At 41.1% G+C, this 15,521-nt stretch overlaps 1 protein-coding gene across 1 annotated transcript in view; it reads right to left on the bottom strand.

Annotated features, from left to right (window-relative positions):
* Positions 1 to 15,521, bottom strand: part of LOC115174389 (fibronectin type III domain-containing protein 1) — a 72,290-nt gene that overhangs the window by 16,431 nt on the left and 40,338 nt on the right. Inside the window, exons 16-17 of the mRNA XM_029732904.1 lie at positions 14,534 to 14,680; positions 8,980 to 9,216 (exon numbers count right to left, since the gene is read on the bottom strand). Of these exons, the coding sequence (XP_029588764.1) occupies positions 8,980 to 9,216; positions 14,534 to 14,680 (384 nt within the window). The remainder of the gene's footprint in view (positions 1 to 8,979; positions 9,217 to 14,533; positions 14,681 to 15,521) is intronic.

Here is a 15,521-nt window from a genome sequence, read left to right on the forward strand (position 1 = left end):
AGGTTGAAATATATTATCGCCTTTTGTAAGTGGATGCTCGGAGGACCTTTCAATGATGCGCGTGCATGAGTCGCTTCTGAGGATAAATTTTATTCGGCTGTTTAGGCTCAATGCATACTCCCGGTCGGAATATTAACACTTCTCTATGACATAAATGGCATAAAAATTGGTTTTAAACAGCGGTTGACATGCTTCGAAGTACGGTAATGGAATATTTAGACATTTTTGACACGCCAATGCGCCATGCGCGACACCGCGAAAAAGCATTCTACAACTCACGAACAAAACGTCGCTGTTGGAACATAACGATGGATTATTTGGGACCAAACCAACATTTGTTATTGAAGTAGAAGTCCTGGCAGTGTATTCTGATGAAGAACAAGCAAGGTAAGAACATCTTTCTTATAGGAAATGTGATTTTGGTGGATGCTGACCTGGGTGGGTATCTAAATAGCTAGCCCTGTAATGCCGGGCTATGTACTTAGATTATTGCAAAATGTGCTTCATCCGAAAAGCTATTTTAAAATCGGACATATCGAGTGCATAGAGGGGTAATGTATCTATAATTCTTAAAATAATTGTTATGCTTTTTGTGAACGTTTATCGTGAGTAATTTAGCAAACTGTTAGTAAATTCACCGGAAGTTTGCGGTGGTTATGCTTTTTCTGAACGTCACATGCTAATGTAAAAAGCTGGTTTTTGATATAAATATGAACTTGATTGAACAGACATGCATGTATTGTATAACACAATGTCCTAGGTGTGTCATCTGATGAAGATTATAAAAGGTTAGTGCTGCATTTAGCTGTGGTTTGGGTTTATGTGACATGATATGCTAGCTTGAAAAATGGGTGTCTGATTTTTTCTGGCTGGGTACTCTGCTGACATAATCTAATGTTTTGCTTTCGTTGTAAAGCCTTTTTGAAATCGGACAGTGGGGTTAGATTAACGAGATTCTTGTCTTTAAATAGCTGTGAAATAGTCATATGTTTGAGAAATTGAAGTTATAGCATTTCTAACGATTCAAAAATCGCGCCACTGGATTTCAGTGGCTGTTACGTAGGTGGGACGAGTTCGTCCCACATGTACTAGAGAGGTTAAGACATGAAGGCAAGTCAATCCGGAAAATGTCAAGAACTTTTAAAGTTTCTTCAAGTGCAGCCGCAAAAGCTATCAAGCTCTATGATAAAACTGGCTCTCATGAGGACCGCCACAGGAAAGGAAGACCCAGAGTTACCTCTGCTGGAGAGGATAAGAAATTACAGCACCTTGGATTGCAGCCCAAATAAATGCATCACAGAGTTCAAGTAACAGACACATCTCAACATCAACTGTTCAGAGGAGACTGTGTGAATCAGGCCTTCATGTTTGAATTGCTGCAAAGAAACCACTACTAAGGACACCAATAATAATAAGAAACTTGCTTGGCCCAAAAAACATGAGCAATGGACATTAGACTGGTGGAAATCTGTCCTTGGGTCTGATGAGTCCAAATGTTAGATTTTTGGTTCCAACTGCAGTGTCTTTGTGAGACGCAGAGTAGGTGAATGGATGATCTCTGCATGTGTGGTTCCCACCGTGAAGTTTTTGCAGTGTGATGGTGTTGTGATTATTTATTTAGAATTCAAGGCACGTTTTACCAGCATGGCTACCACAGCATTCTGCAGTGATATGCCATCCCATCTGGTTTGCGCTTAGTGGGACTATCATTTGTTTTTCAACAGGACACTAACCCAAAACACATCTCCAGGCTGTGTAAGGGCTATTTGACCAAGAAGGAGAGTGATGGAGTGCTGCATCAGATGACCTGGCCTCCACAATCACCCGACCTCAACCCAATTGAGATGGTTTGGGATGAGTTGGACCGCAGAGTGAAGGAAAAGCAGCCAACAAGTACTCAGCATATGTGGGAATTCCTTCAAGACTGTTGGAAAAGCATTCCAGGCATCCTCATGAAGATGGTTGAGAGAAAGCCAAGAGTGTGCAAAGCTGTCATCAAGGCAAAGTGTGGCTACTTTTAAGCATCTCAAATATCAAGTATATTTTGATTTGTTTAACACTTTTTTTGGTTACTACTTGATTTCGACTCTGTTGACTCTGCTTTCAACTCTGTCAATCACCACATTCTTATTGGCAGACTCAACAGCCTTGGTTAATCAAATCATTGCCTCGTCTGGTTCACCAACTACTTCCCTGATAGAGTTCAGTGTGTCAAATCGGAGGGCCTGTTGTCCGGACCTCTGGCCAGCATCACTACTCTGGACGGCTCTGACTTAGAATACGGGGACAACTACAAATACCTGGGTGTCTGGTTAGACTGTAAACTCTCCTTCCAGACTCACATCAAGCATCTCCAATCCAAAATTAAATCTATAATCGGCTTCCTATATCGCAACAAAGCGTCCTTCACTCATGCTGCCAAACATACCCTCGTAAAACTGACCATCCTACCGATCCTCGACTTCGGTGATGTCATCTATAAAATAGCCTCCAACACTCTACTCAACAAACTGGATGCAGTCTATCACAGTGCCATCTGTTTTGACACCAAAGCCCCATACACTACCCACCATTGCGACCTGTACACTCTCGTTGGTTGGGCCTCGCTTCATACTCGTTGCCAAACCCACTGGATACAGGTTATCTACAAGTCTCTGCTAGGTGAAGCCCCGCCTTATCTCAGCTCACTGGTCACCATAGCAGCACCCACTCGTAGCACGTGCTCCAGCAGGTATATCTCACTGGTGACCCCCAAAGCCAATTCCTCCTTTGGTTGTCTTTCCTTCCAGTTCTCTGCTGCCAATGACTGGAACGAACTGCAAAAACCTTTGAAGCTGGAGACTCATTTCTCCCTCACTAGCTTTAAGCACCAGCTGTTAGAGCAGCTCACAGATCACTGCACATAGCCCATCTGTAAACGGCCCATCTATCTACCTACCTCGTCCCCATACTGTATTTATTTATTTATCTTGCTCCTTTGCACCCCAGTATCTCTACTTGCACATTCATCTTCCGCACATCTACCATTCCAGTGTTTAATTGCTATATTGTAATTACTTCGCCACCATGGCCTGTTTATTGCCTTAACTTACCTAATTTGCACTCACTGTATATAAACTTTTTGTTTTCTTTTGTCCTACTTTATTATTGACTGTATGTTTTGTTTATTCCATGTGTAACTCTGTGTTGTTGTATGTGTCGAATTGCTATGCTTTATCTTGGCCAGGTCGCAGTTGCAAATGAGAACTTGTTCTCATCTAGCCTACCAGGTTAAATAAAGGTGAAATAAAATAAATTACAAATTTATTCCATATGTGTTATTTAGTTGTGATGTCTTCACTATTATTCTACAATGTGGACAACAGTAAAAATAAAGAAAAACCCTTGAATGAGTAGGTGAGTCTAAACTTTTGACTGGTGCTGTACGTGTTCGTGAGAGTCTCCCCTTTCTGTGATGGTAATATTAGTGTGTTGCCCAAACTGTTCGGACGCTACAGACAGAAGTTGGCAGATCTGCAGTACCGACTTCAGACATATATATTTAACCTAGCAAAATTGTATATATTTCTGTTTGGCCAGGCGTCTGAAAGGACCCCTAAACAATTCAGATCAAGTTTGAGAAATGTAAGTTTGTAATGTCGTCTACCCAGCCAAAAACGGAGTCTGCAAGAGCAGGCAACTGCTCGGTAAAGAACACTTTGTCAATTTTGTTTTGAGTCAAATCGACTTTTTCATGATCACAAATAGAACCCCAAACATCTCTGTGTCTACTCTTTGGGAAACTTTGAAAGCTTATATCAGAGGTGAAATGATTTCCTACACCGCACATGAGAACAAACTGAAAAAGGATAGGCTATCTATGTTAACACGCTATATTGCCCAATTAGATGACATTTAAGCAGTTTCACAATCTCCGGCTATTTATAAGGAATGTTTAACTTTGCAAGCAGAATTTGACACATTATTACCAGACCAGGTTAATGAACTGCTTGTCAAGTCTAGGTGCATTTACTATGAACAAGGAGATAAAGCCAGTAAATTATTAGCTCACAAGTTACGTCAACTATCATCATCATTTCAGAATCCTAAAATTCGTACATCGTCTGGGATATCATTAGACCCTAGGGGGATCAATGATGAGTTCAAGAGATTTTACCAGTCTCTATATATTTCTGAAAGTAATGCGGATACATTGGAATTGGAGGATTTCTCCCACTCACTTCCTGTGCCTTCGGTCAGACGGGATTTGGTAAAAAAATTAGAGCAGCCGATCACTGTTGAAGAATTGTCTAATGCTGTCAAATCCCTTCAATCTGGGAGAAGCTCAGGGCCTGACGGCTACTCGGCAAAGTTTTATAAAAGGTTTCTCCAAAATAGCCCCTATTCTAATTGAAATGTACAATGAAGCATTTGTAAATGGTGCTCACCCACAGACTCTCACTCAGGCAACCATTTGTCTTATTCTTAAAAAAACAAAGATCCTCTTGACTGTGTATCATACCGTCCAATTAGCCTGCTAAATCTTGACTATAAAATTCTAGCCAAACTTCTGGAAACGCGTCTGGAAACAGTCCTCCCATCAATTATCTCTCCGGATCAAACAGGATTTATTAAAAATAGACACTCATTCTTCAATCTTCAACAATTATTTAATATTATATATAATCCTTCTGTCGCCAATACATCTGAAGCCATTATATCCCTGGATGCGGAGAAAACGTTTGATCGGGTGGAATGGAAATGCCTTTTTTATACTCTAAATAATTTTGGCTTGGCTCCAAATTCATGACTTGGATAAGACTTCTGTACTCATCCCCTCAAGCCTCTGTCAGGACTAATAACACTCAAATCAGATTGCTTCCCTTTGCAATGATCGACACACCAGGGTTGCCCTTTAAGTCCCTTACGGTTTGCCCTCGCCATAGAACCACTTGCAATAACACTTCGCTCCAACCCCCTCATCAAAGGTATAGTCAGATACGGACACAAACAAAAACGGTCTTTTTTTGCAGATTATTTATTATTATACACATCCAACCTTTCTGTCTCTGTTCCTGCTGCCCTTGCCACTTTCACATCCTTCGGTCACTTATCAGGGTATAAAATTAATCTCAGTAAAAGCGAATTGATGCCGCTTAATATGGCCGCATAAAAATCCCCTTTCCATAACTTGCTATTTAAAATTGCTCACAGTGGATATATTTATCTTGGGGTACATGTCACAATCAGATTTGAAAACCTTTTTCATGCCAACTTTGCTCCTCTTTTTACCCATAGTAAGGACGATTTGGAACGCTGGTCTTTGCTACACCTCTCCTTAGTCGCAATAATTAATTCTATTAAAATGAATACTCTCCCCAAATTCTTATATCTCTATCAGTGCCTTCCGATTTTTCTTCCCAATACATTTTTCAAAAAGATTGACGGCCTAATACTACCCTTTATATGGGACAAAAAGACCCACAGGATACGAAAACAGCTTTTGCAGAGGCCCAAACCCGACGGCGGTCTAGCTCTACCGGACTTCAGATTCTATTATTGGGCCGCTAACCTTAGGATCATTCAGTACAGGTTGCAGAGCAGATAGATATTCCCACCCCCAATTTGGCTAGAGATGGAGGTTGCCTCATCTATACCGGCATCATTGTCTTCCCTCGCTCACTCCTCCGTTACAGACCCTTATGCCTCCTTCATCAAAAATATGTGTCAAAACAACATTGAGATCTGCAATCAATGTAGGTTCCACTTTGGGTTTCAGACAACCTTTTCTTTGGCTCCGGTAGCCTCAAACCCAGCTTTCCCCCCATCTATGGTTGATGGTGATTTCTCAACATGGTCTAGTCTCGGTATTAAAAGATTCAGGGATCTGTATATTAACAATATATTTAGTACGTTTGTCTCCACAGACATAATTTCTTTAGGTTCTTACAAGTCCGGAGTTACGTCCACAGCAAAGATCAAGAATTCCCCACCCTTCCTGGTGAAACACAGTTCGACACATTTCTTATCCCACTTTCTATTCTGAAAGGCACCTTGTCAATAATCTATAGTCAAATTTGCTCACTACAAACCATCTCATTAAACAATATTAAATCCTCATGGTAGGTGGAACTGGGTAAGGAAATATCTGATGAACTATGGGAAGGGGCACTCAAAAGGGTACATAGCTCTTCTATTTGCGAAAGACACGGTCTCATTCAATGCAAACTCATTCATAGGGCCCACTGGACCAAAGCAAGATTATCCAAAATTTACAAGGATGTGAACCCTAATTGTGTACGATGTAATCAGTCTCCTGTTAATCATGCCCACGTGTTTTGGTGTTGACCATCTCTTGTTAGTTTCTGGAAAGACATCTTTAACACATTCTCAGAATTAAGCGGCAAACAGATCGAGCCAGACCCTTTTATTGCACTATTTGGGGTTTCCTTACCCACAATACAATTGACCAAAACGAATAAGGATGTAATTGCCTTTGTCACTTTGTTAACGAGACGATTAATTTTACTTAGATGGAAATCCTCTGCACCCCCTTCTCATGCTCTTTGGATTAAATCCATTTTGAATTGCATATAGTTGGAAAAAATTAAACACACACTCAATGGGTCTGTAGACAAATTCTATGCAATGTGGGCTCCCTTCTTTTCTTATGTTAAATGACTACATTTCCCTGCAGTTCCAGAGTGATGTATATTTATATTTTGATGATGTAAGAGGCCTGGTATGTGTATACACGACATCTCGGATGTTAAGGATTGTATTATCTGTGCTTGTTGACCTATAACTGTATCAATATATATATATTTTTTAATTTTTCTCGTCTTTTTATTTTTTCGTATTTGTATTTTTTTTATGTCTGTCTCTCTTTCTCTGTTTTGCTGTATTGTTGTCTTTGATGTGTTGTGTTGTTTTATATTACTACCAAATAACTTACAAGTGCAATTATTTTGTAAATGCTGGTGTTGAAAATTCAATAAACAAAGTAAAAAATATATTTTTTTTAAGAAACATTGAACATCTAATAGTCAAATCATAGTGTAAAGCAGGTGAGCTGGTTCTACTCTTTGGCAATTGCCTGGTGTTTTGTGGTGAAAAACTGAGCGTGTTGAGTATAACACATCAACCCTGTTACCCATAGATAGACAGGCTAGAAATATTTTAGCAATTTACATTATTATTTTGAATCTTGTATTCAATTGCCCCTCCCTGTTGCACACAACAAGCTTCCATTCCCCCTGTCGCAAGAGGATTCATGGCTGATTTAACTAGTAATTACCGTTCAATTTTTCCCAGATATGGTAAATTCCCACTTCCCACTTGGTTATGAACGCACCATAACGCCGCTAACCATACACTGTAGAGCCATATAATACCACTCATTGGAAGGACAAAGCATAGACCTACAGGTTGACATATTGTGGCGCATTATACAATGTATAGTTTGTTTAAATCGATAAAAACAACAATACATTATTATTTTTTACAGCCTAGTGCCCGTGATACTAGAGGCACTTACTAGTCACACTTTTTATTACATTTTTTAAGAGGAGAAAATGTGTTTTTTATAATGTTGAACTTGTGCTCTTTATGACAGAATGTTAAAATTAGGTGACATTCAACAGATTGTTTTTTACTCACCATCGCAATTTAAATTACTTATATCACTGGCAAAGTTTTGGCTTGGTGGCCCAAAAAATTGTCTCCATTGATCAATACGTAAAGAGTAATTTAAAAAGCTGAATTAGGAATGCCTTTGGCCACCCTGTAGACTAGATGTCATAGCCATGCATTTCTGGAATATTGTCAGGCATAACAGTACATGCGTTTGAGAAAATGTATGTACATATATCTCTGGAATATATTTTAAGGCACTACATGCATTTTAGCAAAGACGTTAAATACAGTATATTGAAATGAGAGAGAGATCGAAATACTGGGAAAGAGAGAGAAAGTGGTGCGGGTCTGCGATACTATATGGTTTAGACATCAGAGAATGGCCCAGCCCACTCAAGGACTAGGAGCTTCTGTTGGCCAGCCAAAGACAACACACAGCTTCTCTCTGGATGACTGAACCCATGTCTCTGACTGAAGCACTTTTCACAAGTCACACTCACTACACACTGGATCCCTCTATCAAATATAGTTTTACAGTACTCAAAACTCAGTTACTGACATCTAAAACATTGGGGGTTGGGTGACTCGCTAAAATCTAACTAGGAGCTGACTAGTTAGTGTCACACCCTGATCTGTTTCACCTGTCTTTGTGATTGTCTCCACTCCCCTCCAGGTGTCGCCCAGCTTCCCCATTATCCCCTGTGTATTTATACCTGTGTTCTCTGTTTGTCTTTTGCCAGCTTGTTTTGTGTCGTCAAGCCTACCAGCGGTTTTCCCTCTACTCCTGTCTCTCGAGTGTTCCTGTTTCCTAGTTTCCCCGGTGTTGACCATGCTGCCTGCCCTGACCCTGAGCCTACCTGCCATCCTGTACCTTTGCCCCACCAATCTAGATTACTGACCTCTGCCTGCCCTTGACCTGTTCTTTTTCCTGCCCCTGTTGGAATAATAAACGTTGTTATTTCGACACTGTCTGCACCTGTGTCTTACCTTAAATGTGATAGTTAGATTATGTCTGCTGACCTGCCATGATCCTTTGAAAAGCATAACAAATGGGTCAGGATAGAAAAGTTGAATTCAGACATAGGCTACGTTTACAGAGGCATCCCATTTCTGATATATTTGCCACTAATATGTCTTTTGATCAATCACATCAGATATTTTCACATCAGATCTTTTTAAAAGCTGATCTGATTTGTCAAAAGACTAATTATTGGAAAAAGATCAGAATAATTGCAGCATAAGTGCACACTAACTGCTTGAAGCACTGACAGAATACTCTTCACACCTCTCACATTGTATCTGCAGTACACCCCACTATCTGGCCAAGCTTGCTAGTCACCCTGCGTGACATTGTGGTCCACTCACCTGACACCATGTCATCCTTCAGTGGGATGGCCCAGTCCAGGATGACGAATGAGTGACAGCCTTCCATGGCAACCACCGTGATGTTGTGGGGCTTGTTTTTGGGCGGCTGTTTCTGATTAGTAGCCAGGCTGTCTTTCTTGAGCAGGTTTTCCAGGACGTCCACCTGTAGGTATTCCAGAGCCTCCGTCAGCGAGCACGGAGCGCCCGGATCCTTCTGGATGAAGTTCACATATGGAGCTGGAGAGAGGGATGGCAGGGAGGGATGGGAAAGCAGCAAGATGGTTGATCAATTATGTTACATTTTTGCTGGTTTTACGCACCAACCAAGAAACTCCTTGGGAGAGCACAATGTTTTCTTTGGTCTACATTTTTACTGAACACTAAAATAATTATGTTGAAGAGACAGTGCAGTTAAATACATGTTTAAAAAAAAAATGATATTTCCACACTATGAGGTTGAAATTGTGAAAATTATGATCATGCCCAATCTGTTCAGGTGGGATGGAGTTTTTGGCCCAGATCATGGCATCACAATCTGATGTGATTATTCTGATCAATGACCAGTCATATTTTATTTGCTTATGTATCCTACTACTTTGAAGGGGTAGGCGGGGTAGGCTGGGTAGGCACTAGATTCTAGACAACCCTATTCGCCAATAAGGGTTGTGTATATAAATATACCTTCTTCAAATTTGCATCGACACGCCCACACGATCAGACTGAGCAAAAGGACACTCAGGAAAATAATAACTTAATTTGGAGTTATTTTTATGACATGATGATTTATTAGACACACAGTGATGATTTAAAATGATTGAATTAAAAAGACTGCATAGAGGTTTTAATACAAGAAGGCAATGTTTTAACATCTGCTGGTGGACAATAAAGTCTCATATTACAATCTATTCCGTTTATAACTCAGTCTACTTGGGTTCCCTCTGTCAGGAGTTGAGGAGAAGTCAGAGTGGGTCATCTTGCGTAGCATAACAGGTTGTGTGAGACCCCTGGTCCCATCCTTCTTCCCCATCGGGTGATTCTCTGTCTGTCTGTCTGTCTGTCTGTCTGTCTGTCTGTCTGTCTGTCTGTCTGTCTGTCTGTCTGTCTGTCTGTCTGTCTTTCTTTCTTCATATCCGTGGGAGCTACTGTAGTGCCAGTTGGATCCATACACAGCTGTGAACACTTCCAGAACTCCCAGAATTCTCAGTATGATTGGGATGGGAATGGGAATTTGGCTGGACTCAGTCCCACCCCACCACACGACTCGGGACAGGCAACTGTAGCCAACAGACACAGTCCAACAAGGGATGCAAGGTTTCTACTCTCCTTTTTTAAAGAATACAATAGATTTGAGAACGTTTCAACTACATCTAATAATGTCCTTACAGCTACACATCTGGACACTGATGTATGTGTCTGTCTGTGTATCTGCTTTTCTAGATGTATACATGTTTCCACATGGTATCTTACTTTTGAGATCTGTAATTGTGTCTTCTATAGTCTTTCTATATCTATTTTTTGATCTACTACATTCTGAGGAAGTAGATGTAGTGCTTTTAAAATACTATTTCATGTAATTTTCCACCATGACCTTTCATCTACTTTCCTAAGCATCGGTCTTAAACTTGCAAAACATGTAATTTAAAAGAAAACAAAAAAATTTGACCTGGTATCGACATCCGTAATGTCCTGGTTCAATTTGACCTGCAATTTGATGTTGACCTTGGTCTATATAACTTTTGAACGGTTTGTTCTAGAAACAAGCTGATTTCACATACTGTAGACCTATATCTTATATCACATATTATAGATATAAGTTTATGTATAATTTCCCTATGATGCTGAAAGGCTGATCAACACTGATCAACACTACCCCTTCAAGACAATTTGACCTTGACCTTTGTTCGAGAGACAATTGGTATTCTGTGCAGTAAAGATCTATCTATGATGATCACAAGGATATAAGTTTGTTTTCCTTGTGACGTTCAGAGGCCGAGGGACAGTGATCTGAATTCTAGCAAAACATTTCATAAAATGTCATAAAATGTAGTAATTTCATGGATTTACGAATTTGGTACAGTATTCAAACATTTGACTCAACATTTTTTAGTTGGGTCTATCAACTCAGGGGGGAAAACATATGAAAGAGGACATTCTCAGCTACTGGAAAATACATTTTGAGAGGTTAAAATCATATATTTATGAAATTGACCCGGAACATAAACGGTGTAGGCCAAATCGAATGTAAGGGAAGGGATAACTTTATACTCTTCTTCCTTTTTGTAACACTCCATTGACTTACACCATACGCTCTATATGAGTCTTCAGATAACATGTGTCTGCCTGTAAAGGGGAACCCAATACCCTTTGGCTGGCGCCAGTACAGTTGACTGACACGATTGGTCAATTGAGTTAGCATGGTCAAACCCCCTCCAGACTGAGGAATGGAGGACGTGTCAGAAAGCTGGCTGCAGTGTTGGATCTGATATATTAAACTCATAAATATGAGAGAGTAGGTCTCCTTGTTTGGCTGTCAGGGACCTCTCCTCTCACTGCTGATATCAGCGTGTTTCATATTATTTCATTATTTCACTGTTATTCTTATTCTATTTCATTCTGTCTTAGGATTTCTTTAATAGATGTAATGAGCTTCAGATGTGTTTGCTGTGCGTCCGCCGGCCTCAGCTCACAGGATAGTTTAGCTGGGTTAGATGACCTGGTTCAGGGGCCAATGTTGTAATAACATTGTAATAATATGGTAATTAAGAAGACTTTCATCCAAAGCTGTCAACACATAAGCCTACACCATATTCAGTATACACGGCTCTGGTGTTTCAAGCATCGTGCACCAGCCAAACAATTGGAACCAATTCTGTTCCAATTGGTGGTACTGCCCAACTCAGGGGTGGGCAATAATTCCGTCTCGAGGGCCACATCGGGATTGCAAAATTAAGCAGAGGGTTCCACAGATTTTTTTGCGGACCGATTTGTTTGTCCAAAGCAATTTGCGAGCCAGAAAAAGGGCAGTTATTTGAAAAAAGGTCCATTATAATTTCTACATAATTTCTATCTATTTTAAACATTGAAGAGTGACCTGTTTGTAATAATGTTTTTACTCAAACCTCCCCAGGCCGGATTGAATGGGCTCGATCCGTTTGGGCTCGCGGGCCAGATCCGTTTGGGCTCGCGGGCCGGATCCGCCGGTCTAAATGGTAGCCTTGCTTCGAAGGCTGTCCAATGTCACTGACACATTTCAAACTGAGGTCCTCATAGTGAACAATACTAGCTAACACTGCTGTTACTGAGACCCGTCGGTTAGGGTACTGTCCAACTATGCCACGCCAACACGGTCGCATGGGAGATGTGAGTGGCGCTCACATCTCCCAATGTACACATCATCATTAGGAGCCCAACAACCACCGAGAGGCTCCTTCATGAGAGACAGTAGGAGGGAGGGAAGGAGAGAGAGGGTGATGGGGAATCAGAGATGTTGGTTTTATTCCTGTTCCGTGTGGGGGGTTTCAGTCTGTTTTTCCAGCGATAGGAGTGGATGTGGATAAAGCAGACAGAGGAGGAGACAGACGAGGCCAAAGCAACCACTTTGGAGCAGTAAAGAGACAGCAGGACGCTTCAAGAGCAACTGAACGTAGAAAGCAACTTCTCCTTTGAAAACGGTCTACGTAGCATTGATATGAGTCAGAAACATTTATTCTAGTTTCAAAATTGACTACAAAGTGCAAATAGGGTAATTTTGGTCAAACAGTCAGTCTCGTCCAAAACAGATTTGCGAGATATTTAGGAAAAAATGGCATGTCACGGAATGAATGAAAGGTACCGCAATAGCTTTCTTTGGGTTGGGATTATTTCAATCCTGCCCACATGCTGTCCACAGCTGGCAGTACCCAAGTAATCATTAAAATGGTGCACAGCTGCATGCGACCTGATCGTAATGCTCAGGGACCATCAGTAAATTACACAATGTACATGGGAAAATATTTTTAAATGTCAATGACCTAAAAACCTTAAACCAACTATAACTTGTAGAAATGCATATAAAAATATTGAAAGCATTTAATGAGACAACTAAAAGGTGTGCAACATGAAAATATTGTGTCATTACTATTGTGAAATGTATTGATGTTCCCTAACTAGCCCCACAGTTAGGCTATGCAAAGCCAATCCAACTTTGCCACTGTTGCCCATGTCATGTGGACCCTGAACTGTCAAGACCCTGGCCCTTACAATGCGAGTGGCATTGGGAAGTACAAAGGCCTACAGTGCGACCATTAGTTCTACCAACAACATTCTCAATTAACTCCGTTGTCTCCAAATCTCTAACCTGTCATAGTGACACTTTACACACAGACCCAGTCCCATGTATTATGTCCACCCATGACCAGAGAAGGGGGTTCCTCCTTGCAGATGCAAGTTTAGCAACCCTAGTGTGCCTTTGTTCCAGCCCAGCACTAACACTAATCATGCTCTTCAACCTAGACCAGGGACCTGGATTAGTTAAATCAGCTGTGTTAGTATTGGGCTGGAACAAAACCCAGCAAACAATGCAGACAGCTCTCCAGGACCATGATTGACCCTCAATCTCTGCAAGAGAGGGTCACAGAGGGGTGCAACAACATTAGAGGTAATTTCATGTTATCATCTGTTAGCTGAAAGAAGATACAACTCTGATGGTTCTGCCAGACCAATGCAAAGATGGCACTCCCTCCCCTAACAGGGTTTTCCTTGGCCCAGGGGTAATCATGTAACTATATGAGCTAGTCAAGAACTGTGAATGTATTTATGATGTGCGACTGAACGAGCCAAGATATAGAGAGCCAGAGTTAATTTCTCCTCCGTGAAAGAAAACTGAACACACACCAAATAGGACTACAATTATTTACAAGGCAGAGACACACGTGTTGCACACAAGCACACAAGCACACACACACACACACACACATACACACACACACACACACACACACACACACACACTTAAAATACGAGCACGCTCACTCAATCAAACAAAAACATGCACGTGTTTCAGCTGGATGCCTGGATGAACTCTTTGGCATTTAGAGGGACTTCACAGAAGCTTCCCCACAAAAAAAATATAATCACTCAATACTGAGAACACTGCAGAAAGACAGGATGATAACTCATTTACAATAAGTGAAATATACTGTATGATTGAAGAGGTTAAGCTCTGTTTAAACTGGGAGCCATCATATAGATAATGGTAATGCGGTATAAAGCATTACCATTGTAAGTGTGTTGACAGGGTTAAGTTCTGAACAGTAAAGTCTAAATCCACAGATGACAAGGTTAAGCTCTTAGACGGCGATGCTGAAATAACTGCAAGTGGTCTGTTTCATCAACGTAGGGGAGAGGTAGATAGTTTGTCAAACTCAAACACAAACAGCTCAAACACACTTACAAAGCACACACCCACGTGCATGTGAGGTGCATTCACCCAGCCAGGCACACATACATGCAAGCAAGCATGCTCACACACATTGCACATACTACAGTTATCACTTTTCTCCATACCGTAGCCTACCTGTGAAGCGTTTCTTCCCGCTGAGGTCGAACTCATTGGAGGGGCTATTGTTGAAGGGCCTGGTGTCTGGTTCAGGGGTGGGGTGGTCTGTCGTGGTGGTGGTAGGGGGCAGCGTGGGGGGCAGGGTGGTCTGCCACAACAACTCGTCTAGAAAGAAAAGGGACACGTGAAGGCATGACCATCACAAACTAAATCCAAATACCATTGAATTTAGTCTGTGTGACATTTTGTATGTAGCACTAGACCTTTGTAATTGGCATGTAATAAGCATGCGATAGCTCTTGAAATGAGTGTGATATCATTGGAAATGACCTTGATGTTTTTTTCCTTTTAAAAGGCAAGTTCTTCATGTGTAATGTTTTGCTTCCAATATTTTTCCATTCCTGAGGCATCGGCTTTTGAACATCATGCCCGTTTCGCAGTAGATTACTGTAATGTTCATGGTTCTGAGCCTAACAAATGTGTAAGGATTAAGTCAGTGAAGTCATTGAAATCAATGAGTTACTTCCAGCAGCACCAGGCATTCTGGCCTGTGGAGTGCCAGCGGACCTCTGCATGACACCATAATGTGCCTCACACACAGCCTTGCAGGGAAACACTATGAATATATTGGGATGCAATTTGTCGAGTAGCGCATATACGAGCAATAGTTTTCTCATGGCACTAATCAAACTATAACATCATGGCGTATGCTTACCACACATAACATAATCACAGTTCCTCCATTCACTGAAACCATGAATGACCATGCATTACCAGTATACCATAACATGACATGATACACTTTATATACTATATACAAAAGTATGTGGACGCTTAAATGCGTAAAATGCGTAAAAAAACGTCTGTCCTCCGGTGAAACACTCGCTACCGAGTTCCAAACTGTCTCTGGAAGTAACGTCAGCACAAGAACTGTTCATTGGGAGCTTCATGAAATGGGTTTCCATGGCCGAGCAGCAACACACAAGCCTAAGATCACCATGCACAA

The sequence above is a fragment of the Salmo trutta genome, chromosome 35 (assembly GCF_901001165.1).
Source record: "Salmo trutta chromosome 35, fSalTru1.1, whole genome shotgun sequence".
NCBI lineage: Eukaryota > Metazoa > Chordata > Actinopteri > Salmoniformes > Salmonidae > Salmo > Salmo trutta.